The sequence below is a fragment of the Papaver somniferum genome, unplaced genomic scaffold (assembly GCF_003573695.1).
Source record: "Papaver somniferum cultivar HN1 unplaced genomic scaffold, ASM357369v1 unplaced-scaffold_7, whole genome shotgun sequence".
Taxonomy (NCBI): Eukaryota; Viridiplantae; Streptophyta; class Magnoliopsida; order Ranunculales; family Papaveraceae; genus Papaver; species Papaver somniferum.
The window spans coordinates 686,550-714,383 of NW_020649859.1; the positions used below are offsets into that span (position 1 = coordinate 686,550).

A 27,834-nucleotide genomic window follows, 5' to 3' on the forward strand; every position below is an offset into this window, starting at 1 on the left:
TGAAGGGTGTGAATTTTGGGTGTCCCACAAGTGAAACTGCCTAGAACACAGCCTTTGGCTGTATCGTCATCAAATAATTTGAGCCGACCAGCTACGGATAATTCAGCCCAACCAGCCTGCTAAGCAAAGAATCGAGTTCGATCTTTTATTTATTTTTTTGAAGCGGAGTTCGATCTTGGTGTACAGATCGAACATCGTTATTAGGAAAATGGTTCAATGAAAAAAAAAAAGAAAATCATTATTAGGAATTATGGTTTTAAATTCGTACAAATTACTGCACTAATCTCTAAATCGAGAATCAAATCTAAAAATCAGAAACAAAATTATTTTGCAAAAAGTCCACCTTATTACTTATAAAAATCGTTTTGAAATTTTAAAACCAAACTAACTTCTTACTTTTTGGACGCGTATCCAAACGCGTTGTGAAAGAAAAAGTTTCTATTTCTGGTTTCTGGTTCCTCGTAAGGAGAAGCTTCTAGTTGTCAAACAAACAGGTTATCAGTAGTAGTGTAATCGTGTGGATCAGCATATGCCATTACATTACATGGATTAATACTACTAATCCTCTTTGCATTAAAATACTCAAAGTTCGTTATTATCACATAATTCGTTAAGTAAACCAAGAGATAAGACAGGGCTGAAAAATCCTCCTCACCTCAAACTTTTCGATAAATATAAAAAATAAAATAAAATAAAATAAATATAGTCGTCATTCATTACAAGGTCCAGAAAATTAAAAAGAAAAGAAGAAATATCCGTCTTTATTATTTTCCTCTCACTGTCCGTTTTCTTCATCTATATCTCTGAAAAATCGTAGTTTTCAAGACACAAACTCCACCGTTGTATGTCGCTTCTCTGCGACTACTACAATGGACAATAAACCACAAGGTAAGTGACGATTTTGTTTTTGATTCATCTTCAATTTTGATGGTGGTTTTCTGAGTTATATATCTTTTTTTTTTCCGGATAATTATGGTTTTTTTTTCATGGGGTTTTGGTAATTCAATGGTAGATAAATCATAGGGTTTGTTTAGTTTCTTCGTTGATGTAATCGGAAGGGTTTAATCTTGTGGTTGTTAGTTAGGTAAATTTTATTTTATTTTTGTTTGCGTGGAATTTATAATTAGGGATTTAGATCCAATAGAGGTGATTTGTGAAAAATTAAGCTCCTTTTGATGTGTATCATAATAGGGTTTGATTAGTGACTTTTGAGAAGCTTTGGTTTTTTTGGTAGTTCTTGATTGTTGAAATTGTTAGGGTTAGTTTCTGGTTTTGGTGATTGTTGTGGATGTTTTGATTAACAGAGTTGGAAGTTTTTTTGTCTGTGAAGCTTATTCTAATTCATTTGATGATTACAATTAGTAAAGATGCAGAATTATAGAAAACTCGCTGGTCTAGGGTATTTCATATCATATCTTGTGTGCCCTGCTTCAAATACAAGTTTATCCTTTATATCTAAATAACATTCATCTTCCGATTTTTTTTCCATTGCAGGTAGTAGTCCTCCACCAAAACCTTGGGAAAGAGCTGGACCAACATCTTCTGCCCCCCCACCGTTTAAACCTCCAACACCTGGTAGCACAAGTGATGTTGTTGAGGCTTCAGGTACTTCAAGACCTGGAGAAATTGTAACAGCAGCTGATAAGAGTGCCGCCGTAAATAGAACACCTCTAGCAAGGCCAGTGCCCTCAAGGCCTTGGGAGCCTAACACTGGAATGAACACCTATGGAACTGGAGTTGGAGGTAAATATTTTTACTATTAATTTCCTTGGCGATTACTCTTATCATACGCATCTAATGAACACTATGATTTGGTTGTCAATGCAGGGTATAATTCGGGTCAAACTTATGGCTCTGGATATGGCACATCCGGAATGTATGGTGGTGGATTAGGAACAACATATGGTGGATTAGGAGGTGGGTTAGGATCAACTTATGGTGGTGGAATGTACGGTGGTAGTAGTATGTATAATAGAGGTGGGTATGGCGGTGGGCTGTACGGATCAGGTGGTGGAATGTATGGTGGTGGTGGAATGTACGGTGGTGGTTTAGGGGGTCAAATGGGTGGTTACGGGATGGGGGGGATGGGCATGGGCGGCATGGGTGGTCCATATGGGGATCAAGATCCAAATAATCCATATGGTGGTGCTCCTCCTCAACCCCCTAGCTTCTGGATTTCTTTCCTACGAGTGGTAAGACACATATCCTATTTCTTCTTGTTAATTAGTTTGCTCACCCGAGAAACGAAAAAATACAACTCAAATTTGTTTTTTGCATCTCCTCCCTTGAGATTCTATTTACGCTAGATAGTTGTTTAGTCTCTTTGTTCTACTAGTTGAGCTGCATGATATTCTTGATTTTGTGCTGTTTCGTGTCTTCTCTTGTCTAGATAAATTATCTATCTTGGATATGTTCAGTTATTGGTGTACACTGTTTTAGGTTATGTAAGACCACTTCAGATATACAACTCTAGACCCTTCAATGGATGGTCAAGTTACCGGTTCATTTATTTTTTTTTTCTCGTTTAGCTGTATTTAAAGCTCACAAATTCTCAGTTAGTGATTAGGTAGAACATAAAAAATCTGTTATTTAGATCCTTGCTTGGGCTGTGCTCTTGGGCTGATTGTTGGTGGCATTAGTATAGACGGTGGTCTAATGAACTCTTTCTTTTTTCTGGTTCTAACCAAAAAAATAACCATTGCATCGTAGTAGTATTATGTCCCTTTGGATACATTGAAATAATTACCCACACTGCTTATTCTGGAGCAGGAAATTTTCTGCATTATCTCTGAGTGTTTTTTTTTACTCTTGCTTTATGATCTCTAATTATTGTACTTTGTTTGCTGTTGCAGATGCAAGGTGTGGTGACATTTTTTGGCCGGATTTCCATCCTCATAGATCAAAACACCCAGGCATTCCATTTGTTCATGTCCGCTCTTCTTCAGGTATATGCCTCATTTTTTGTTTTCTTATTTTATCTCTCTAGATTATTGAAGTAGTGTAATGGATGAACTTAGACACAACTTGGATACATCAAGTTACTCTTAGATCATTATGGTCGAGTTCATAGATCTGGGGTCTAGGATCTTAATTGGATAGGAATGTTGCTTTTTAAAAGAAGACTTCCATACCAGGCCCGTTGGTTGCAAAATTTGCAGCATCTCCAAAATAATTGACCTAGACATACACTGATACACAGTGCTATACTACTAGAATAACTAAGTTCCGCCAAAACAATGACATAACAAACTTAACTAATGGTGTCAAGTAATTGTAATTTCTTACATGATGCTATAATTTATCTATCTACTGATGTCGACATAAACTGCTTCTTATGTGACTGCAGCTATTTGATCGATCTGGTGTATTATATGGCGAGCTTGCAAGGTTTGTATTAAGAGTACTCGGGATTAGAACGAAGCCCCGCAAAGTTCATCCTCCAGGTCCAGATGGACTTCCTGTTCCTGGCCCATACAATCAAGGAAACGGTGGTGGCCAACATTACATCGAAGGACCAAAGGGTGCTCCAAATGGTGGGAACTGGGACAATGTCTGGGGAAACTGATTCAAACAGAGACATGTGATTGATACTGCTCTCGGCCTCAAATATTCAGCTACAGAATTGAATGCAAGATGAAAAGGTGTTAGAAGATGGGTACAACTTGTACTGCTCCGTGTTTGCATCAAAAGATTGGGTCGACATGGAGATATTTACAAGTGAAGGAAACCAAAATCTCAAAGCCTTTTCTTGCTTTTTCTCTTTTCTCGGTCTCTCGATTTCTCTCTTTTGTTGAGCTTCAAAAATGTGATGTAACATAGAAGATACCAACTCTTATGGATTGGTGGCTTGTGTGTGTGTCGGTATTCAATGATCAAAATGGAAGTAACAAAAAATCAATAGCATGGGAAAGGTGGTATCTTCTTAGTTTATTATTATACATTATTGGAGTTCAGTATACTCAAAGATATAATAAATCCAACTGAAAGAAAACAGAAAATGTTGCATCGCTATTGTTAGTTGCCAGTGGGCAATAGTTAAAACTCTATATCTGAAGCCTTGGCGATTTTCATTGCTGCAGAATTTCTTCAGTTGGTACTGACTACTGGCTCAGGAGTCACCATAAACCGTAAGCATATAGATTGCTTTTTGCTGGCTGTTCAACTAATGACTGGGTGTTCAGCTTTTGCTTGGCAACTTGAGACTTACCTGCGAGTTTCTTGCATGTCACTCGCCTGCCTTAAATTTTTAGAGTGGACACAAATGCCATGAGTCCCATGACCCAAAGAAGATCTAGAGGCAGCTACCCAAGTGTTTATGGATACTGGTAATCTCCTAGACACTTTAACAAAACCCAGTCTTAATCTTACACCTGAATAACACTTCTACAGTTCGCACCCTTGCTAATTAGGAGCGAAATAATATCTCCGCATAGCATTCAGCTTTTCCAGTAGCTTACCGAATGTTGGCCGGCATTTTGGGTCGCTGAAGGGTCAAATGCAAAAATCATAAGAACCAAGTAGAAACTGGAAAGGTAAACAAAAGGAAAATTTGTTGTTTGGTCCTAGGCCCATATAGTTATTTATAGTAGGGTCTGACCGGATTTTATCTTTACTCTAAGGTCCAAAGTTTTTAAATCAAGAAAATGACTACTATACCCTACAAATAAATACGTGTGAAACAACAGATTTTTCAGTATTCCATATATGTACTGCTGATCTATAATCTAAAAAACAAATGGATGTTAAAAACAAGTAATAAGTTTATGAAAAACAGAATCGAACACTTTTATTTCAGTATTTCAGTACTCCATATACATATACTTGTGGATCAATTTTTTTTTATAAAACTATAAAGAATAACAAAATCAACGCAGTATGTTTCAGTATTCCATATCTGTACTGCTGATTCATAATCTAAAAATCAACTGCATGTCAAAAACAAGTAATGAATCTATAAAATTACAGTACTGAAACACTTTTATTTCAGTATTTCAGATACGTACTTCTGGATTATACAAAAAAATGATAAAACTATTTTAAAAAAAACAAACAAACTAGCAAATAGACTTGTATCCCACACTCTCATTTCTCCTTTAATTTCCCATACAAACACAATATTTATTAGGCTATAACATTCGGAAATCGATTTCAGAGAATCCAAAACCAAATCAAAGCAGTATTTTTCAGTATGTCATATATGTACTACTGCATTCATAATCTAAAAATCAACTGCATGTCAAAGAAAAGTCATGAATCTATGAAAAAACAGAATTGAAACACTTTTGTTTCAGTATCCCATATATGTACTTCTGAATTAAAAAGGAGAAGAAGAAGATAAAACTATAAAAATAGCAAAATCAAAGCAGTAATTTTCAGTATACCATATACGTACTGCTGATTCATAACTTAAAAATCAATTTCATGTCAAAAATAAGTAATGAATCTGTTCAAACGGAATTGCACACATTTATTTCAGTATTTCATATATGTACTTCTGGATCAAACAAAAAAGTAATAAAACTATAAAAAAAAATAAAAAAAATCAAATCAATATTCTTCGGTATGCCATATATGTACTGCAATATTTTTCAGTATGCTATATATGTACTTTTGAAACTCTTGTATTTCAGTATTCCATATACGTACTTCTGGATAAAACAAAAAAAAGGCAACAAAACCATAAAAATTAACAAAATTTTCAGTATGCCATCTATGTACTTCAGTATTTTCAGTATGCCATATATGTACTTCTGAAAAGTGAGAAAATCAAAAGCAATGTTTTCCAGTATGACGTATATGTACTTCTGAAAAGCTTTTATCTCAGTATTCCATATATGTACTCCTGGGTTAAACAATAAAAGTGATAAAATTCTATAAGAAATAATAACAAACCAAAGCAGTAATGAATGTATATATGAAAAATCAGAATCTGAACACTTTTATTTCAGTATTTCATATATATACTTCTGGATCAGACAAAAAAAAGTGATAATAGTATAAAAAACTAACAAAATCAAAGCAGTATTTTTCAGTATGTCATATATGTACTGCTGATTCATAATCTAAAAATCAGTTATATGTCAAAAACAACTAACGAATATATGCAAAAACAGAATTGAAACACTTTTATTTATATATTTTGTATATGTAATTGTGAATCAAATAAAAAAAGTTTGTAAAGCTAGGTTTTTGTCAGTACTGCAGATATGTACTGTCGATTCATACACAAAAACAAACTCAAACAAATCTAAAACCAACAGGATGAAACTGATATAATCAAATCTACTGAAGAAATGAATAAAAAACGTGATTATTCATCTAAATCTGAACTATTTTCATAAAAATAAAATAAACAACCAAGCATTCATAAAACGATTAGATATTAAAAACCCTAAAAGAACAATCAAGCATCCATTATAAGAAGTTGAAAACGTCACGAACTCGATCAGATCTTCATGTTTCAGTTGAGAAACAAAAAAAAATAAAAAATGGAGAGAAGATTACCTGGAAACCACGAAAGATATTCGTAAGCAATCTTCATAGAAAAATGAATTGGACAGAAGATTTCGTAAGAGGAAGTAGCAAAGAAGATGAGAGGGAGAGAGAATAACGGATCTGAGCATGAAAAGAAAAATGAAAATACCTAGATTATATTTGTGTTATAGTAGAAGGCTATTTTGGGAAATCTGAATATCTACTTAATAGGTTCCGCACGTGTACAGGACCTGGGCTTAACAAATTGGGTCCATTTTTATGTTTTTTTTTTTAAATTATGGACCTCCGATTTCTGGGCTTTAGTGGGTGGACCTGCCACTAACTAATACCACTATATTAGTACCTATAGGTAATTCCTACTAAACAAAATGAGATTGCCCTACATGTTTGTGTTGTGAATCTAAATTGGATTCGATGGGGACACAAAATAACCTACTACCTCCATTTTTACAAAACATACCAAAATAAAAAAATGATAATAACACTTCTGTAGAAAAGAATGCACATGTGCAAGCAAGTCTTGATGAGAGATGCCCATTGTGGGTCGATATTTTTTGGGATCTCAATTCCTTGGTCCATGAACCCTACAGCAGCAATCACCTGCATAATGCACTCCCAAAACTGTAGATAGTTCTGCAGTGTCATATGATACAGCCTCTGTTCGCTTTATACAGGCGTAGGTGAGTTTGAAAAAAATTTGGAAACTGGAAGTTTCTTAATATGTGAGAAAAAGCGGCCAGGGAAGTAGTTATTGCATGAACATGGAATTATCTGTACGTAGCGGAAGAACAGAATACCTGCGTTGGAGTCAGACCGTCCCAAGGAATTTTTCCGGTGGCAAGCTCCCACAATACAACTCCAAAGCTATACACATCACATCTATAAAGTTTTCCGTGCATTAGTTAATAAGATAATATATGAACGTGAAAATGAACGGCCAAATTATATAATTAAAAGAATTAGAGCATATTTCTCATCCGCCGGCTCATTACGTATAACCTCTGGAGCCATCCATTGCGGCTGTAGAAAAAAAGAAAATGTAATACTAATGGCAACTTCAATATAAAACTTAGCTTATATAAAGACAACTCTCTTTATTGATGTTTAGAAAATCTTTCAAAACTAAACACAAGCTCTAATCTTGCTCTTATGATCAACCACAACTTTGGTGATCATATATATATAGAACTATGAATTCCTTTTCCTATTCCTATTACCTTATTACATGTCTTTCCTTTTCTTAGAACTACATGACTTCTAATTCCCTTAGGATTACATCAATTTCCTAATCTTGTCCTAACCAGCTTGTTAGTGACTTCTATGTTGAAGTTTAACCAACATTCTCCCCGTTAAGCTTCAACCTTACCCGTGACATATCTTGTACTCCAATCAGTTGTCTCATTTCTTCAAACTTGATCCGAGCTAATGCCTTTGTCAATATATCTGCTTTCTGCTCAGTTCCTGGTATGTGTTCAACGTTGATGATCTCCTTCTCGATACATTCTCGTATGAAATGATACCTTTTGTGAATGTGTTTCGTCTTCCCATGAAACACTGGATTTTTAGTGAGTGCAATTGAAGACTTATTATCAATCTTGATGAGAACTTTTTTAGTTTCTCTTCCTTTGATTTCACCCAACAGTTCTTGAAGCCATATTGATTATTTAGCTGCTTCTGTTGCGGCCATAAACTCAGCTTCGCATGACAACAAAGCTACTGTGTCTTGCTTCTGTGAGCACCATGTAATAGGTGCTTCACCTAGATAAAATATATGACCAGTTGTACCTTTTCCATCATCTTGGTCAATATTATGACTGCTGTCACTATACCCAACAATTCCTTTTGATCCTCCTCGACCATACTTCAATTCACAGCTGATTGTTCCTCTTAGATATCTCAATATCTGCTTTATTACATCACCATGAGACTTGCGTGGACTCTGCATATAACGGCTTGCTACTCCCACAGAGAAAGCCAAATCTGGTCTTGTGTGTAATAAGTATCTTAGGCATCCAACATTTATTCTATAACTCGTTGGATCAATCTCTGCTTCTTCTTGTGCCTTTGAAACTTTAAGTCCAAACTCCATTGGTATCTTAGTTGGATTACAAGTTTCAAGTCTTGCTTCTTTCAGAATTCTCCTTGCATAAGCTTCTTGTTTAATCTGAATCCCATCTACTCCTTGATGGACTTCTATTCCAAGGTAATAAGTGAGTTTTCTGAGGTCTGACATCTCAAAATTTGATGACATTTCTCTCTTGAACTCATTGATCACCTTAAGCGAGTTGCCAGTCAAAAATAGATCATCTACATAAACTGCAATCACAAGAAGCGTTCCCTTTTCTTCTCTTCTGTATACTGATGTTTCTTTAGAGCACTTAACAAATATGATTTCTCTTAAGATTTGATCTAACTTTGTATTCCAGGCTCGAGGAGCTTGTCTTAGACCATATAGAGCTTTTGATAACTTATAAACCTTATGCTCTTGTCCTTTTACTTCAAAACCTTCTGGTTGTTCAACATACACATCTTCTCGCAATTCACCATGTAAGAATGTTGTCTTAACGTCTAAGTGGTGAATTTCCCATGAGTTTGATGTTGCTTCTGCTATTAAGAGACGAATTGTCTCTAGTCTAGCAACTGGTGCGAAAACTTCATCAAATTCTATGCCTGATTCTTGAACGTATCCCTTAGATACAAGTCTTGCCTTATATTTGTTAATAGTTCCATCAGCATTTCTTTTAACCTTGAAGATCCACTTGAGGCCAATCACTTTTACCCCACCTGGCTTATCAACTAGAAACCAAGTCTTGTTTCTGTTGATTGAAATAATTTCTTCTCTACATGCTTGTGTCCATTTAGTCGAGACCTTTGCTTCCTGAAAATTCCTTGGTTCATCATTAACAGAAAGTAGCATAACCTCACATTCTTCTGCAGCTTGAAGAACATAATCCTCCAGATATTGTGGCTTTTGAGTCTGTCTTGTTGATTTTCGCAGTGGTGGGATAGCTTGAGCTTCTTGGTTTTCTTCTTCTTCTTCTACGTTATTCTCAGTGTTTTCAATATTCTCTTCTTCTTCTTGATTAACATCATTGTTTCCATTGGTATTGATAATTATGGGTCCTTCGCCTTCATCAATTGCTTGACCCCATCTCATGTGAAACATTCGTGGATGCACAAGAGTCTGAGATCGATCATCCAGTTTCTTAAGAGTTGCAGAATCAACTTTTGCGTATGCTTTGCAACCAAACACTCTTAAATGATCTATGTTTGGTTTTCTCTTTCGCAAACTTTCATATGGAGTCACGTCTTTCAGAGCTTTCGTAGGTATCCTGTTTATTAGGTATGTGGAGTGTCGTACAGCTTCTCCCCATAGATAATTAGGTACCTGCATGGCTTTTAATGAACATCTCGTCATCTCCATTAGAGTTCGGTTTCTTCTCTGCACCACTCCGTTTTGTTGTGGTGTAATAGGACCACATAAATCAGCATGAAGAAGCTCTAATGGCTTTGAGGCTCTGAATGTTGTTGCTTTTGGAAAACCTTGACGCGTTTGTTTCCCAACTAAACATGATTCACAGATCCTTGATTCATCGTTTATCTGTGGTAGTCCTCGAACCATCTTGTTCTGAGACATTGCCTTTAAAGTTCTAAAGCTTATGTGTCCTAATCTTGCATGCCACTTCCATGTCTGATCTTCTAGTCTCATATTCAGACACAATGGCCTTCCAATCATGAGAATTATCTTGTAGAGTCTATTCTGTGAGCGTGAGACTCTAACTAAAAGTCTTCCACTTGGGTCATGAACTGTTAGATAATCTTGTCGCATTCTAACATCACATCCAACTTCTGTAGCTTGTCCTAAACTTAGAATGTTGCTTTGTAAGTTTGGGATGAAGTAGATGTTTGTGACAAGCTTCTGTTCTCCGGTCTTGCTCTGAAATAGAATTGATCATTTCCCTTCAATTTCTACAGAAGATCCATCCCCAAACTTCACTTGTCCTTTGATTTTCTCATTGAGTTCAGAGAAATAATGTTTCTTACCAGTCATGTAGTTGCTGGCTCCGTTATCTAAATACCAGATTCCTTCTTCTCCAACCTTTGATTCGTAGTTCTTTGGTATTAGTTTCCCTTCGTTTAAGAATACAACTTCGTGCATGAAAAGAGTTGTATCTGCTTCCCTTGTTTCATTCTTGTTTGCTTCTTCCATCTTTTGTATTCTTTCAGGGCATACAAAGGAGAAGTGTCCTGGTTTATCACATCTGTAACAAATAATTTTTGATCTGTCCTTCTTTTCCTTTCCTTGGTTGTGATCAATTTGATTTGCTGTTCTGTCTTGTGAGTTAAACCTTCCTCCCCTTCCTCGGCCTCTATTTACTCTACCACCTCTTCCACGACCTCTTCCTCTTATCGCAGAGTTTTGTTGGTAAGAGTTTGTGTACAAGAGTTTTCCTTGAGTTTCTCCATTGTTTTCGTCATCAAGGATTCTCTCTTCATATGCTTTCAATCTTCCAATTATATCTTCATAGCTAGTCTTCTTTAAATCTAAGACTTGTTCGAGAGAAGCTATGATATGAATATACTTGGATCTTGGTAAACTATTGAGAAACTTCTTTACCAGTTTATCTTCATCAATGGATTGTCCAAGTGACGCAGCTTTTGAGGCTATCTTTGATAACTTTCCTGCAAAGCTATCAATAGTATCAGTGTCTTTCATCTTCACTCTTTCAAATTTAGACATTAAGGTTTGCAGACGGGCTTCTTTAACTCGATCAGCTCCGAGATTACGTGCCTTTATTGCATCCCAAATTTTCTTTGAAGTTTCTTGCTCACCAACTTGTAGAACAAGACATTCTGGTATTGCTTGAAAGAGTAATCCAATGGCAAAATTGTTTTTGTCTGGGTCCAATGTATCAGGATCAATTGTTTCCCAAATTTTGTAGATTTTCATCAGTACCTTCATTCTCATGGACCATACTGTGTAGTTTGTGGCGTTGAGGATTGGAACTTGTATTGATGGTGGCGTGAACTGTTTTGCACCCACAATAGTGATTTCGTTTTCCATGGCTCAGAAACAAGCTCTGATACCAATTAATGGCAACTTCAAGATGAAACTTAGCTTATATAACGACAACTCTCTTTATTGATGTTTAGAAAATCTCTCAAAACTAAACACAAGCTCTAATCTTGCTCTTATGATCAACCACAACTTTGGTGATCATATATATATAGAACTATGAATTCTTTTTCCTAGTCTTATTACCTTATTACATGTCTTTCCTTTTCTTAGAACTAGATGACTTCTAATTCCCTTAGGATTACATCAATTTCCTAATCTTGTCCTAACCAGCTTGTTAGTGACTTCTATGTTGAAGTTTAACCAACAAACACTACCCATAAAATCAAAGATGGAAAGAAAAGAACTCAGGAGTATATATTGAAATGTGTTACCGTTCCTTTTCCACTCTTTGTTGTTAAAAAGGTTGCATGTTTGATCCGTGAGAGACCAAAATCCCCAATCTAATTCAAGAAGTTGAATAGATAGTATTTATTTCTCTGCTTTACAATGTATTGAGCATTCTTCTTCAAAAAAAAGAAGAGCAATAAAAGACGCGTACCTTTAGTTTCCAGTTATTATCAACCAACAGATTTGATGACTTCAAATTACGATGAACAATTGGTGGGTTGTAACAATGAAAATAATTCAAACCTTGTGCCTATATATATAGAATGATTGAAAGCAAAAGTTGATCAGACATACATATGATAGTTGTATCAAGAAGTCTATAGTTCAAACATGATCACTTACAATGTCCAAAGCCATGAGAACACGTCGTTTCCAATCTAAAGCAGGAGGGTTACGTCGAAGCAACTGAAACAAACTCCCACTGGAACATAAAAATTTCATGCACATTAATGTCAGTATGAAAGGTATCAAAACTTATTATTAAAAATAAAAAGCACAACGAAGTTTAAGTAGACAAAATAAAAGTGGAGCATGAACCGTGGGAGGAACTCAGTGACAATGCACAAATGCTTAGCTGAAGTTACTGCCCCCATAAACAGTAGAACATTTGGATGCCGAAACCTCTTCATAAGTGAATCCTTTATGAAGATATATAATTTTAATGTCATCTTATCTTGAAAGCAATAAAACTAATTAGGTTGAATTCAAAATATATACTACCTCGTGTCTGAAGGTTCGTAGCAAGTCCTCTGAGTACTCAAATTCAGAAAATACCTTTACAGCAACATCCTGTGTTAAAGTAGCAATTATATATATTGCTAACCAACACCATGGAAAATATATCATCCTTACTAATCTATGCCAGGGCTAAGCAGGCAAGAAATGCCAAATGCAAACATAAAAGAGAACGTACCGAGCCACACCAAAGACCATGATACACAGTTGCACATGACCCTGAGAGCCATCAATCAGAAATCAATGATCGGAAAAACAATCGTACAAATGAAAAATCATCAAATTATAAACAAACAAAAACAAATGCTTAATTAGCACCTGTCCCAATTTGTTCACAAAGTATCAAGTCACCCCACAAGATGCCATAGCTCAAGGAGTCTGTCTCCATATCGCTGCAACGAGGAGTGCTACTGCTGCTGGTGCTGCTACTACTACGACTACCACTAGTGACCGTACTACTTGTATGGCTTCGGTTACTAGAAGATGATGAGTAACTACAGGCTTTACTTCCACTAAATAGGTTACTTTCCTGACTCTTCTGTTGATGGAAGTCATCCTTTAGTTCACGACGTATGGCGGGATAGATACCATGGGTGGTAGTCTTTGTCATCGATGTGTCCTGTCTGCCACCTTCCCGCGGCAAGAATATGCCGTCCACCCTACCAGTGATGATTTTGCAGTCTCCAATCTTATCCTCATCGCCAAAATCACCAAAAAGTCTTTCCTGCTGCATTTTCTCTTGGGCACACTTTCTCGGCTCAGAGACAATGGTTTCTAAGGAACCTCGCCGATCAACATACCGTCAATTTCCACCTTGGATTTCATATTTCATGGTTTTCGCACAAGTTCCCGTTATCCACCCTAAGCTTTGGATCATTCTTGATGTCTGGTTCATAGTTCCATTGATCAATCAAGAGAGTGGAACAAAAGTAATCTTAATTATATCCAATAAGAATCGAGGGATCAAACATACCAGAGTAAACAGCTTGGAAGGAATTGCAACTTGAAAAGGTTTCTGCTGGGACATAAGACCATTAGTTACCGGTGCTCCCCTTTTAGACAGCTGAATTGAGTTAGGATCATAGGAAGCTTCCTTAGAAGGTTCTCTTTCAGAAGTACACGTAGTTTGAGTTTCATGGAAGATCTGTGAGTCACAAGTTACAGAAATAAACCCAATCAAAGTACCACAATCATCATAAAATGGGGAAGTAGTTTCCATAACTCGAAATCGTCTTCCTTGTTTATTGATGACTGGGAACAGTCCTGTCCAGCTTTCCCCCATGGCATTTTTAAGAATTATTTCCTTTCCTTCTTCATAGGCATGCTTTTCAACAATGAGGCCAAAGCCATTATGACCAACGGCTTCTGATGCAGAATAACCATACAGGTCTTCAGCAGCCCGATTCCTGCAATAGAAGAAGACCCGAGGATATCCTGTTAAACATATTTACGACTTACATTTACAGAACCCTCAAATTATTCCCAAACCGATCCATCAAATCACTCAAAAAGAAAAGAAGAAGAAAAAAGAAACTCACCAGTAAATAATCACTCCTTTGTCATCATAAATATGAATTGCCTGACCCATTGACTGCAAGATATTGTATGATTGTTTATCGGTGAAATTTAAATTACTGCTTCTATGGTTTAGACATTCATGGATACTTCTCTCTTTATGTTTGGATGAAGCTGAATCATCATTGTTCCATGTTGGCACGGTTTTGTCACGACCAACCACACATGAAGCGGTTGGTCCTGGTCGTTGAACTGAATCAACACCTATGCCGGAACTGGCTCCACAACAGGTTAATGTTGCCATTTCTTCACTCAGGTCGGCATCTATAATTTCAAGCTCTTGAATCTTCTTCAGCAATTGTTCACGTAGTGGAGTGTCATCCACATGTCAATGATAGGGTTTGTTATAACACTTTGAGATAGAGTGACAAGAAGGCTTGCAGTATCAAACTACTTATTTTCAGAAACACAAATTAAATAATACATTTCAATATATATATGGTGCCTCTATTCTGGACTGGGAGGGCATGCATGCATGCATCTGATCAACAAGGAGCCGGTGAGAACAAGAATCTTGTTTCTAGCTCATTCCAATATATTTGTTTTTTTCTTTAAACATGCATATCCACAGAAACAAAGATACAAGTTTGAATATTAATTTACTATAACCTGAATCATGCATGCAAAGACAGAAAGAGGGTTGAAATATTATCGTTAGTACCAAAATTTCAAGTTCCATGTTCTGGATACTGCTATTGATCGGTTGTCTTGTCTTATTCTACAGAATGGTTATTGTAGAGAAAGAAAATACAAGTATACAAGTATTAAGAGTTGTCGGGATTAGAACGAAGCCCCGCAAAGTTCATCCTGGAGGTCTCGATGGGCCTTCTGTTCCTTCCCCATACAATCACGTAAACGGTGGCTAACATTTTGGCGGGAAGTGAGACATGTGATTGATACTGCTCTCGGCCTCAAATATTCAGCTAAAGAATTGCATGCAGATGAAAAGGTGTTAAAGACGGGTACAACTTGTACTGTTCCGTGTTTGCATCAAGAGATTGGATCGACATTGACATGGAGATATTTACAAGTGAAGGAAACCAAAATCTCAACACCTTTTCTCGTTTTTTTTCTTTTCTTGGTCTCTTGATTTCTCTCTTTGTGGATTGGTGACTTGTGTGTGTTGGTATTCATGGTCTAAATGAAAGCAATAAAAAATCAGTAGCATGGGAAAGGTGGCGTCTTCTTAGCTTATTATTATACATTATTCGCTTTAATAATGAACTGGGACACACCCAACAAAAAGAAAACAGAAATTGAACTCTTTATAATTTTCATTGCCGCAAATTTCTTCAATCTTCTTAGGCAGTAAATCTTATCTTTGCACAATAACGCTTCCTACCTATTAGACACCCCCCCTTTACAACGCCACGTATTGTACTTTTGCTTCCTACCTATTTGACACTTTTGCTTGGCAACTTGCGACTTACCTGCGAGTTTCTTGCGTGTCACTCACAGGTTTTTGCAGATGTTGAGGTGTCTACCATCAATTTTGCACTAGATTTTTAGCATGGAATTGTTGATGGCATATGCCATGACCCGAAGAAGATCCAGACGGAGCGACGCAAGTGTTTACGGATGTCGGTCATCTTCTTGACATTTTACAAAACCCAGTCTTAATATTGCACATGGACAACACCTTTACAGTTCTTTCCCTTGCTAAGAGGAAACTTAATTATTTCGGCTTTGGAGCAAAATAATATCTCTGCATAACATTCGACTTTTCCAGCAGCTTCCCCAATGTTGGCCGACATTTTGGGTCGCTGAGGTGTCAAATGCAAAAACCATGAGCCATATGTTTGTGTTATTAACCTAAGTGGATTTAATATGTACACAAAATAACCAATTATTTATATATATATAGAAGCATGTCCCGAAATATGCACCTGTGCAAGAAAGTCTTGATGAGAGATATCCACTGTGGATCAATATTTTTGGGGATCTCAGTTCTTTGGTCCATGAACCCTACAGCAGCAATCACCTGCATAATGCACTTCCAAAACTGTAGATAGTTTTGCCTTTTCATATGATACTGCCTCTGTCAGCTTTATATAAGCTTAGGTGAGTTTTTCTCACATGTGAAGAAAACACCTACTTTCAGAAATAATAATGTTTTTTATATCTTTCCCTTTGTCCGGTTTCTTTTGGCGGATCCATTTACATGCACAATACTATTTTAATAAACATATATCAAGGATAAAAATGAGAAAAAATTATGAAAATGAGATGTTTTACTGCTTCCGTCTCCAAAAGATAGGCAGATTTATGTGTAAATTTATATATAAACCTGAATATCTTTTAGAGACGGAGGGAATATTAAAATGTGAGAAAAACTCACATCCGTTAATATAAAGCGGTTGGGTGTAATTGTTATTGCATGAGCATGGAATCATCAGTTACGAAAGAACATACCTGCATTGGGATCAGACCGTCCCAAGGAATTTTTCCGGTGGCAAGCTCCCACAATACAACTCCAAAGCTATACACATCAGATCTATAAAGTTTTCTGTGCATTAGTTATTTAGATAATATATGAACGGCCAAATTATATAACTATAAGAGTTTGAGCGCATACTTTTCATCGGCCGGTTCATTACGTATAACCTCCGGAGCCATCCATTGTGGCCGTAGAGAACATCAAAGCCTACAAGGTTAAATTTGATGATCTACTAAAGTAATGCAGTGTATTGAAATGTGTTACCGTTCCTTTCCCCCTTGTTGTTGATAAAAAGGTTGCATGTTTGAGCCGTGAGAGACCAAAATCCCCAACCTAATTAAAATTTAGACAATGAACGTTTATTTCTCTGCATTACAATGTATTGAGCATTCTTCTAGAAAAGAAGAACGGTAAAAGACGCGTACCTTTATATTCCAGTTATTATCAACCAACAGATTTGATGACTTCGAATCACGATGAACAATTGGTGGGTTGTGACAATGAAGATAATTCAAACCTCGCGCCTACAAAATAAAAATAAAAATATTTTATTTTTTTGAAGTGTCAAGCAACTGAGTTGGTCAGACACTTGGTAGTTATACCAAGAGGTGTGTGGGCTTATGATGATTACTAACAATGTCCAAAGCCATGAGAACACGTCGTTTCCAATCTAATGCAGGAGGGTTACGTTGAAGCAATTGAAACAAACTCCCACTGCGACGGGAAAATTTCATGCACGTTAATATATGAAAGGTATCAAAACGGAAATGCTATTTGGCTCCCTATTATCCATCTCCCTATAATATAAGCCTCACATCTTCGTCGAGATTCGCATTCAGGTTCAGGTGGGTTCACCATTTTCCTAATATGGAGTTTAGATTGTAGGGAGGAGAATAGGAAGGTGGAAAATAGGGAATTGAATAGCAGTGCCGGTATCAAAATGTGCTTATTATTAAAAATAAAAAGCACAGGATTTTAAGTAGATAAAGTAAAAGTGGAGCATGAACCGTGGGAGGAATTCAGTGACAATGCACAAATGCTTCCGTGAAGTTACTGCCCCCATAAACAGTAGAATATTTGGATGCTGAGGCCTCTTCATAAGTGACACCTTTATGAAGATAAATAATTAATGTCAATTTTCTTGAATTCTGAAAGCAATAAAACTGATTAATTAGGATGATCCAAATACTACCTCGTGTCTGAAGGTTCGTAGCAAGGCTTCCGAGTACTCAAATTCAGAAAATACCTTTACAGCAACATCTTGGGTCGACATGGAGATATCTACAAGTGAAGGAAACCAAAATCTCAAAGCCTTTTCTTGCTTTTTCTCTTTTCTCGGTCTCTCGATTTCTCTCTTTTGTTGAGCTTCAAAAATGTGATGTAACATAGAAGATACCAACTCTTATGGATTGGTGGCTTGTGTGTGTGTTGGTATTCAATGATCAAAATGGAAGTAACAAAAAATCAATAGCATGGGCAGGCGGTGTCTTCTTAGCTTATTATTATACATTATTTGAGTTAGGTTAATATGTCAGCGTTATTAAACTGGGGCACACCCAAGCATGATGAACATCATTCAACACAAAGAAAACAGAAATTGTCCTGTTACATCATTATTGATAGTTGACGGTGGCAGTAACTGAACTCTTTATCTGAAGCGTTGCCTATTTTTCATTGCTGCAAATTTCTTCCTCTTTGGCAGTAATCACATTTGTGCACAGTAATGATTCCTTACCCGTTAGACACTCCTCCCCCTTTACAATGCCACTTATTGTACTGCGGCAGGAATCACCATAAACCCATAAGCGGCATGCATTGCTTTCTGCTGGCTGTTCAACTAATGACTGGTTGTTCTTTTGCTTGGCAACTTGTGACTCACCTGAATAACACCTTTACAGTTCATTTTCCCTTGCTAAGAAGAAGCTTAATTATTTCGGCTTTCGAGCAAAATAATATCTCCGCATAACATTCAACTTTTCCAGCACCTTCCCGAACGTTGGCCGGCATCTTGGGTCGCTAAGGTGTCAAATGCAAAAATCATGAGAAGCATGAAGAAACTAGAAAATTAAACAATACAATAGGGACACAAAATAACCAATTATTTTACATAGAAACATGTCACGGAATATGCACCTGTGCAAGCAAGTCTTGATGAGAGATGCCCATTGTGGGTCAACATCTTTTGGGATCTCAATTCCTTGGTCCATAAACCCTACAGCAGCGATCACCTGCATAGGGCACTTCCAAAACTGTAGATAGTTTTTCATTTTCATGGGTAAACTGAAAAGTTTTATTAATATGTGATGTGAGATAAAACCACCTCCACAAATACAAAGCGGTAGGAGCCGAGGGAGTAATTATTGCATGAGCATGGAATCATCTGTTGCGAAAGAACATACCTGCATTGGGATCAGACCGTCCCAAGGAATGTTTCCGGTGGCAAGCTCCCACAATACACATCAGATCTATAAAGTTTTCCATGCATTAGTATGAACGTGAAACTGAAAATCCAAATTATATAATTAAAAGAATTAGAGCATACTTTTCATCCGCCGGCTCATTACGTATAACCTCTGGAGCCATCCATTGGGGCAGTAGAAAGCATCAAAGTCTGAAAGGTTAAATCTGATGATCTATTAAAGAAAATGTAACACTACCAAGAATTACTCATTCCATAAAATCAGAGATGAAAAGAAAAGAACTGTGGCAGTATATTATCTACCTTTTCTCTGTACTTTTTATAGATAGGACGCATATGTCTTCTAATGTTTTTCAATCTTTATTCCGAGGATCAGAAAGTTAGAAATCCTTGTTATCTTGGTATCATCCTAGTTGATCCTCATGTCTTCCGCAGCCTCCTCAGTTTCCACAGTTCTTAATTCATCTCAATCGATGATGGCCTCTTCTGTTTTCTCTCAACCTCACCACATTATTACCGTCAAACTTGATGAGACCAATTACTCTCCATGGCGTGCTCAATTCCTCCCATATCTCCAAGGCTATGAACTCGACAGTTTTGTTACTGGATACAACCCATGTCCCTCTCCTACTCTTGCAAACAGTGAAGAACCGAATCCAGCCTATGCTCCTTGGCTAAAACAAGATCGTATTCTTCTCGGCTGGATTTTCTCCTCGTTAACTCCTGATGTTCTACGGAAAAGTCCATCGTCTCACAAGTTCTCATGCTGTTTGGTCTTCTCTGGAATCTCTTTTTGCTTCAAAATCTGATGCGCATATCCATCACTTGCAATGTGAACTTAGGGATTTAAGAAAAGATCTCTTTCTATGAGAAATTACATTGATCGAGCTCGCAACATCGTTGATAACCTCGCTGCTGCTGTCACTACCATTACTGAATCCAAGTTGCGTCACTGTATTTTACCTGGTTTGGATACTTCATATGATGCATCGTTACCTCTCTTACAACGTCAATGGGGACCATGAAACTGGAGGACTTCATCACTTACCTTCTCACGTTCGAGCTTCGTGTTGAAAATCAAGCAAAACTGCTGAATACCCAACCGGTCGCCAACGTTGCTGCACCAGGCCCATCTCGTCAATCTGCATCAAGCCAATCTCGTTTCTCTGCTCGGCCCAATTTCTCCTCACCACAGAACTCATCTTCCCTGCTCGGCCCAGTTCGTCTCCAACACAATACTCAATCTCGGCATAGTACTCAATCTCAAACACGAAGCTCCCGTTCAGAGATTCCTTGTCAATTGTGTGGTCGCAAAAACCACGAAGCTCCAGATTGTTGGAATCGTTTCGATCGCAGTTTTCGTCCTCTTCGACGTCAGCCACCGACCTCCGCTCCTCGTGCTTATACTGCTCAAACTGGTTTGTTACCAACTCCTCCATGGATTCCTGACAGTGGTGCTACAGATCATATAACGAATGATTTTTCTCGTCTTCAGTTTTTAAACGAATATGGTCCTGATCAAATTCAAATGGGTAATGACTCTTCTATTCCGATTTCTAATGTTGGATCTTCTATTTTGGGAACTCCCGACCGTAAGTTGCAGCTTCGTAAAGTTCTTCATGCACCACAAATTTCTCATAATCTCTTGTCAGTTTCTGGTTTCACTACTGATAAAAATGTCTTATTTGAATTTCATCCAATTTTTTGTCTTGTGAAGGATCGATGTACCGGGAAGGTTCTTCTTCGCGGCAGTAGGAGGGGTGGTCTCTATCAACTTGATGGTTCGTTTAAGTCTCCTAAAGCTTACATAGGAGAACGTGCTACCTTACAAGAATGGAACTCTAGATTAGGACATCCAATGATGCGTACAATGCGTAAAGTTGTTCCTCAGTTTTCACTTCCGGTTTCTAATCAGTCTATTAAGTTTTGTTCATCTTGTCATGAACATAGGAGTTATAAGTTACCTTTTTCATTCTAGTAAAACTACTTATTTGAATCCATTAGATTTAATTGTCTATGATGGTTGGGGACCTTCTCATATTCTGTCTAATGAAGGATACAGATATTATATCATATTTATTGATGCGTTTAGTCGTTTTACTTGGATGTTTCCTATGTCTCAAAAGTCTGATGTCTTTTCTATATTCCTTTTGTTCCAAAAGCATGTTGAAAATCTTTTTAATCGTAAAATCAAGATTTTTCAATCGGATAATGCACTTGAGTATCGCAAACTTACTCCGCATCTTCAGCAACTTGGTATTTTTCATAGATTTTCATGTCCACATACTTCTGAACAAAATGGTTTAGTGGAACGCTGTCATCGTCATATTCGTGAAACTGGTCTTACAATTCTGAACATGGATTATGTACCATCCTCGTATTGGTATGACTCTTTTTACACTGCTTGTTTTTTAATGAACCGTGTTCCGTCCACTTCTATCAATAATTCTTCTCCATATGAAATTCTTTTTGGTCTCCCACCAGACTACACTTTGCTTCGTGTGTTTGGTTGTTTGTGTTATCCTCACCTACGACCATACATGTCTCATAAAATGGAACCACTTTCTTCTCCTTGTGTTTTTATTTGATATAGTCCATCCCAAAAAGGTTACAAATGTCCTCACATCCCTAAAGGACGGATATATGTCAGTCGTCATGTTGTTTTTGATGAGACCACTTTTCCTTTTGCGACCGCATCACTGCCTTCTCCGGTATCGACTTCTTCACATGTATCTATTTCTACTCCCTTAAGTTTTTATTTACCGCCGACATTCTCTACTCGCTCTCAGTCAGCACGACCAGTTTCTGCTGTGTCTCCTTCACTTAGTTTACAGCCGACATCATCTACAAATTCTCTCATGCATCGACCAGGATCTTCCACTTCTCTTGGTTTACAGCAGACATACCCAACTGCTCCGCTCACCAGCTTGTCAGACTTAGCCGACAGCACTACTTCTCTTGGTTTTCAGCCGACACGGTCAACTACTCCAATCATCAGCCTGTCAGACTCAGCCGACAGCAATATTTCTTCTCCCAGACCTGTCACCAACTTGCAGTCTCAGCTCCTGCTTCTGAAGGTACACAGTTGTCTTTTTTGCATCCGACAACGTCAATGCCAGAGTCTACTACATTGCCTTCACCTATGCACCTGACAGAATCTAGTCACGTGTCTACTACGGTGTCTAATTCAGCTCTGAATGAGCCTGTTCATAATTCTGTGCCTGCCTCTGCTGTTGTCACGCATCCAATGGTGACTCGGGCTAAGGATGGCATTTTTAAACCAAATTCGAAGTATGCACTGGTATGTGATTCTCTTCTTGAGCCTACCTGTATTTCACAAGCTCATAAAGATCCAAAATGGCGTACGTCTTCCGATGACGAGATCAATGCTTTAATTCGAAATGGTACGTGGTCACTAGTAAAATATGATCCTTCTATGAATGTTATTGGATGTTAATGAGTATTTTGTATCAAACGCAATCCTGATGGTACAATTGCACGTCGTAAATCTCGCTTGGTTGCAAAAGGCTATAATCAACAAGAGGGAATTGATTACTCTGAAACGTTTAGTCCGGTTGTTAAACCATGTACTATACATATTATTCTTACATTGGCTTTGTCTTCCAATTGACCTATTCGTCAACTTGATGTACAAAATGCTTTCTTACATGGAGAACTTCAAGAAGAGGTGTATATGAAACAGCCACCGGGCTATGTGGATTCTCGTTTTCCTACGCATGTTTGCAAGTTACACCGTTCTCTCTACGGCCTCAAACAAGATCCTCGTGCGTGGTACCAAAGACTTAGTACCTTTTTGCTGCAAATTGGCTTTGTCACTTCGAAATGTGACTCCTCTCTATTCATCTACAACGGTACTCATGGTACTATTTATTTGCTAGTCTATGTGGATGATATTATTGTTAAAGGTTCCAATTCTATTGGTATTAAATCCACTCTTGATCGTCTACAACAAGAATTTTCAATTAAAGATCTTGGTTCTTTGTCTTATTTTCTTGGAATTGAAGCAATTCGTACACCCTCAGGATTGTTTCTTTCTCAACAAAGGTATGCTCGTGATCTTCTTATTCATGCAAAAATGGATGGTGTTAAACCTATTCACACACCACTTAGTACTTTTTGGGACATATCTTCTGATCATAGTACCTTATTAACTGATGCTACTGAATATTGTAGCATTGTTGGAGCCTTACAATATTTGACATTTACTCGTCCTGATTTGGCATATGTTGTTAATAAGGTATGTCAGTTTATGCATGCACCCACCGTTTTTCACTGGGGTCTAGTAAAGCGTATACTTCGTTATCTTAGACACACGTCTACTTTTGGTATACTTCTTCGACCATCTCCTTCTCTACAGTTATCTTTCAATGCATATACTGATTCAGACTGGGCTGGTTCTCTTGAAGATCGACGTTCTACTAGTGGTTATTGTATTTTCTTGGGTGGTAATATTGTTTCCTGGAGTGATCGTAAACAGAAGACAGTGTCACGTTCTAGTACTGAAGCAGAATATAGGGGACTTGCAATTGCTACTGCTGAAATTATGTGGATTCAATCACTTCTTTCAGAACTTCGTGTTTCTACTCAATCACCTCATGTTCTATGGTGTGACAATCTTGGTGCAACTTATCTTACTGTCAATCCTATATTTCATGCAAGAACGAAGCACATTGAGATTGATTATCATTTTGTTCGTGATCAAGTTGCTTTGAAACTTCTTGATGTCAGGTTTATATCCTCCAAGGATCAAATTGCTGATATATTCACAAAACCGTTATCAAAGGATCGATTTTGTTTTTTAAGGTTCAAGCTAACGGTTCAGGATAACCCGTTACGCTTGCGGGAGGGTGTTAGCACATAGTCTGATACGTGTGTAATAACACACGCGTAACCCTGTTGACCAAGATATTTAGCTTATTTCATATTAGAAAATATGATGTTTTTAGGAAACAAGACTCCTTGTTGTTCAAGGAACCCTGTATATATATGTTGTACTTTGATCAATTATTATCATCGAATAAGAATCACAATTGTTTATCTTCTGTTTCCGTGTCATCTCTTCTTCTAAACTATTCTCTAGTTCTTAACCTAAACCTAGTAATCTTGTCTCAGAATCTGTCGGGGGTACAAATATTTCAACTCCTTCGAGTGAAATAAGGGCAATCAACAGTACTGATGGCCTCTTGTAACCTGTTTTTTCTTGTTAATGGAAGTCTAAATTTCAAAAAAGAAAGAAAAAAAAAAGGCAGTATATTAAAACGTGTTACCGTTCCTTTCCCACACTTTGTTGTTAAGAAAGTTGCATCTTTGAGCCGTGAGAGACCAAAATCCCCAACCTAATTAAAACGATGAACTTTTATTTCTCTGCATTACAATGTATTGAGCATTCTTCTAGAAAAGAAGAACAGTAAAAGACGCGTACCTTCAGTTTCCACTTATTATCAACCAACAGATTTGATGACTTCGGATCACGATGAACAATTGGTGGGTTACAACAATGAAGATAATTCAAACCTCGTGCCTATATATAGAATGATTCAAAGAAGAAAAAAAATTAGGAGGGTTACGTCGAAGTTTGAGTTGGTCAGACACTTGTTAGTTGTACCAAGAGTTCTGTAATTCGAAGATGATTACTAACAATGTCTAAAGCGATGAGAACACGTCGTTTCCAATCTAATGCAGGAGGGTTACGTCGAAGCAACTGAAACAAACTCCCACTGCAACAGCGAATAATATATTCAATTAAGGTAGCAAAATATGCTTATTATTATTAAAAATAAAATGAACAAAGATTTGAAGTAGATAAACTAAAAGTGGAGCATGCACCGTGGGAGGAACTCAGTGACAATGCACAAATGCTTAGGTGTAGTTACTGCCCCCATAAACAGTAGAACATTTGGATGCCGAAGCCTCTTCATAAGTGAATCCTTTGTGGGAAGATACATAATTTTGGTGAATTTTTCTTGAAAGCAATAAAACTAATTAGGTTGAATTCAAAATACTACCTCGTGTCTGAAGGTTCGTAGCAAGTCTTCTGAGTACTCGAATTCAGAAAATACCTTTACAGCAACATCCTGTGTTAAAGTAACAATTATATATAGGGTTTTGATATCTTGTGCACCGGTGGTGGGCAAGAAATTCAAAAAGCTAACATGAAAAGAGAACTTACCGAGCCGCACCAAAGACCATGATACACAGTCGCACAAGAGCCTGAGAGCCATCAATAAGAAATCAAAGATCGGATAAACAGCTTTACTAATGAAAAATCATGAAATTATAAAACAAACAGAAACAAATGTATAGCACCTCTCCCAATTTGTTCACAAAGTATCAAGTCACCCCACGAGATGACATAGCTCAAGAAATCTGTCTCCGTACTGCTAATACTACGACTACCACTAATGACCATACTACTTGTACGGTTTCCATTACTAGAAGATGATGAGCAACTACAGGCTTTACTTCCATTAAATAGGTAACTTTCGACTACCACCTTATTTGTTAATGCCTGACTCTTCTGTTGATTGAAGTCATACTTCAGTTCACGATTTATGGTGGGATAGATAACATGGGTGGTAGTCCTTCTCATTGATGCATCTCGTCCCCCACCTTCCCATGGCAAGAATATGCCCTTTACCCTACCAGTAATCATTTTGTACCCTCCAATCTTACTTTCATTTTTGTCGCGGAAATATCTCCAAAAAGTCTTTCCTGGTACATTTTTTCTTGGGCATACTCTCTCGGGTCAGAGATAACAGTTTCTAAGAAATCTTGCCGATCAACATATGGTCTATTTCCACCTTGGATTTCGCATTTCATGGTTTTCGCCCGAGTTCCCGTTATCCACCGTAAAACACTTCTGGTAATTCTTGATGTCTGTTTCATAGTTTTAATCAATAGACTGAGAGTATAATAAAAGTGATTCCATTAAAAAGACTCGAGAGATCAAACATACCAGAATAAACAGCTTGGAAGAAATTGTAGCTTGAAAAGGTTTCTGCTGGGAATTAAGACCAGTAGTTGCCAGTGCAGTACTACTTTTAGACAGCTGACTTGAGCTAGGGTATGCAGCTTCATTAGAAGGTTTTCTTCTAGAAGTAAATGTAGTTTGAGTTTCATGGAATAGATGCGAGTCAAAAGTTACACGAACAATACCAACCAAAGTACCACCATCATCATAAAATGGGGTATCACTTGCGATAATTTGAAATCGTCTTCCTTGTTTATTAATGACCGGGAACAGACCTGTCCAGCTTTCCCCCATGGCACTTCTATGAATTATTTCTTTTCCTTCTTCATAGGCATGCTTTTCAACAATGAGGTCAAAGACACTATGACCAACGGCTTCTGATGCAGAATAACCATACAAGTCTTCAGCAGCCCGATTCCTGCAATTAAAGAAGAACCTAGGATCCTTTAAATATATTTTCTTCCAAGTCAACAGAAGAGACTCAGGGAATTTATGACTTACAGAACTCTCAAAGCTACGATTATTATTGCCAATCTGATCCACGAAATCACTCAAAAAGAAATGTAATAAAAATAATAATAAAAAACTCACCAGTAAATTATCAAACCTTTGTCATCAAAAATATGAACTGCCTGACCCAATGACTGCAAGATATTGTACGCTTGTTTATCGGTGAAATTCAGATAACTGCTTCCGTGGTTTAGAAGGATACTTTTCTCTTTATGTTTGGATGAAGCTGAGCCGTTTTTCCATGTTGGCACGGTTTCGAACTGGTTGGTCCTGGTCGTTGAACTGAATCACCTATGCCGGAACTGGCTCCATAACAAGTTAATTTTGCCCTTTCTTTTCTCAGGTAGGAATCTGTAGTGTCAAGCTCTTGGATCTTCTTCAGCAATTGTTCTTGTAGTGGAGTGTCATCCATATGGTCAGTCATAGGGTCTCGTATAGCACCTTCGAGAAAGAGTGATGAGAAGGCTTGCAGCTTCAAGATTATTTTCAGAAACACTAATTAGATACATACATTCCAATTCTAATATATGGTGCCTCTGGACAGGGAGGGCATGCGCGCATGCATCTGATCAACACGGAGCCGAGTGAGAACAAGAATCTTCTGATTCCAATATCTTTGTATTCTTCCTTAAACATGCATCCACTGCACAGACACAAAGTTTGAAAATAAATTTATACTATAACGCATGCAAAGACACAAAGGCACAGATATAGAAAGAGAGTTGAACTATTATCGTTAGTACCAAAATTTCAAGTTCCATGTTCTGGACACTGCTATGATCGGTTGTCATGTATTAAGATTGTTGGGATTAGAACGAAGCCCCCCAAATTTCATCCACCAGGTCCAGATGGGCTTCTTTCTCCTTGCCCATACAATCACGGAAGGGTGGGGTGAGCATTTGGCCCGAAATCCGCAGATTTAGCTGGGACCATGCGTATTTTTGCCGGTGGGTGCCCGAACCGTTCGCTAATGGGTTGAATGCGGACGGCGTTTTTGAAATTCAACAAATTATGGATTGGGTATGGATGCAACCTTGAAAATACGGTGGACTCCATATCCGTTCATTTTAAACTTATTCGGTACAAGTATGAAGTTAGCATATTTGTTGTTTTTGCCAAATTAGGTATTCCTTTCATGTCATACTTTGATGAGCTTACAAGATACAAAAACCAATATATATGTATAAGTGAACATACTTGATCCC

At 37.4% G+C, this 27,834-nt stretch overlaps 2 protein-coding genes and 1 pseudogene across 2 annotated transcripts; 1 reads left to right on the top strand and 2 right to left on the bottom strand.

Moving 5' to 3' along the window:
• The first annotated feature begins 724 nt into the window (after window positions 1–724).
• Window positions 725–3,958, top strand: LOC113343864 (peroxisomal membrane protein 13-like). Its single transcript, XM_026587968.1, has 5 exons — window positions 725–888; window positions 1,495–1,743; window positions 1,828–2,192; window positions 2,853–2,945; window positions 3,347–3,958. Exons 1-5 carry the CDS (start codon window positions 870–872, stop codon window positions 3,563–3,565), a joined length of 945 nt encoding a protein of 314 aa, XP_026443753.1. The 5' UTR covers window positions 725–869; the 3' UTR covers window positions 3,566–3,958.
• A 443-nt stretch (window positions 3,959–4,401) lies between these two features.
• Window positions 4,402–14,516, bottom strand: LOC113343887 (serine/threonine-protein kinase EDR1-like). The gene is made up of 13 exons (XM_026587984.1): window positions 14,236–14,516; window positions 13,671–14,103; window positions 13,016–13,424; window positions 12,876–12,916; window positions 12,683–12,751; window positions 12,500–12,600; window positions 12,305–12,383; window positions 12,114–12,212; window positions 11,947–12,015; window positions 7,466–7,515; window positions 7,293–7,374; window positions 7,001–7,095; window positions 4,402–4,483 (listed from the first exon to the last, which is right to left on the bottom strand). The coding sequence occupies exons 1-13, from the start codon at window positions 14,514–14,516 to the stop codon at window positions 4,402–4,404; spliced, it is 1,890 nt and encodes a 629-aa protein (XP_026443769.1).
• A 1,431-nt stretch (window positions 14,517–15,947) lies between these two features.
• On the bottom strand, window positions 15,948–27,041 carry LOC113343888 (annotated as a pseudogene).
• Between the last annotated feature and the right edge of the window lie 793 nt (window positions 27,042–27,834).

What these genes read in the sequence shown, in the direction of transcription:
- LOC113343887 (XM_026587984.1), bottom strand. Translation starts at nt 14,516, where the DNA reads ATGGCAACATTAACCTGTTGTGGAGCCAGTTCCGGCATAGGTGTTGAT. An exon ending in ACGGTCTGACTCCAACGCAG is followed by an intron (nt 7,096 to 7,292) that starts GTATTCTGTTCT and finishes TGCATTATGCAG; the next exon opens with GTGATTGCTGCTGTAGGGTT. An exon ending in ATCAAGACTTGCTTGCACAT is followed by an intron (nt 4,484 to 7,000) that starts GTGCATTCTTTT and finishes TTGACCCTTCAG; the next exon opens with CGACCCAAAATGCCGGCCAA.
- LOC113343864 (XM_026587968.1), top strand. An exon ending in CTATGGAACTGGAGTTGGAG is followed by an intron (nt 1,744 to 1,827) that starts GTAAATATTTTT and finishes TTGTCAATGCAG; the next exon opens with GGTATAATTCGGGTCAAACT. An exon ending in GGATTTCTTTCCTACGAGTG is followed by an intron (nt 2,193 to 2,852) that starts GTAAGACACATA and finishes TTGCTGTTGCAG; the next exon opens with ATGCAAGGTGTGGTGACATT.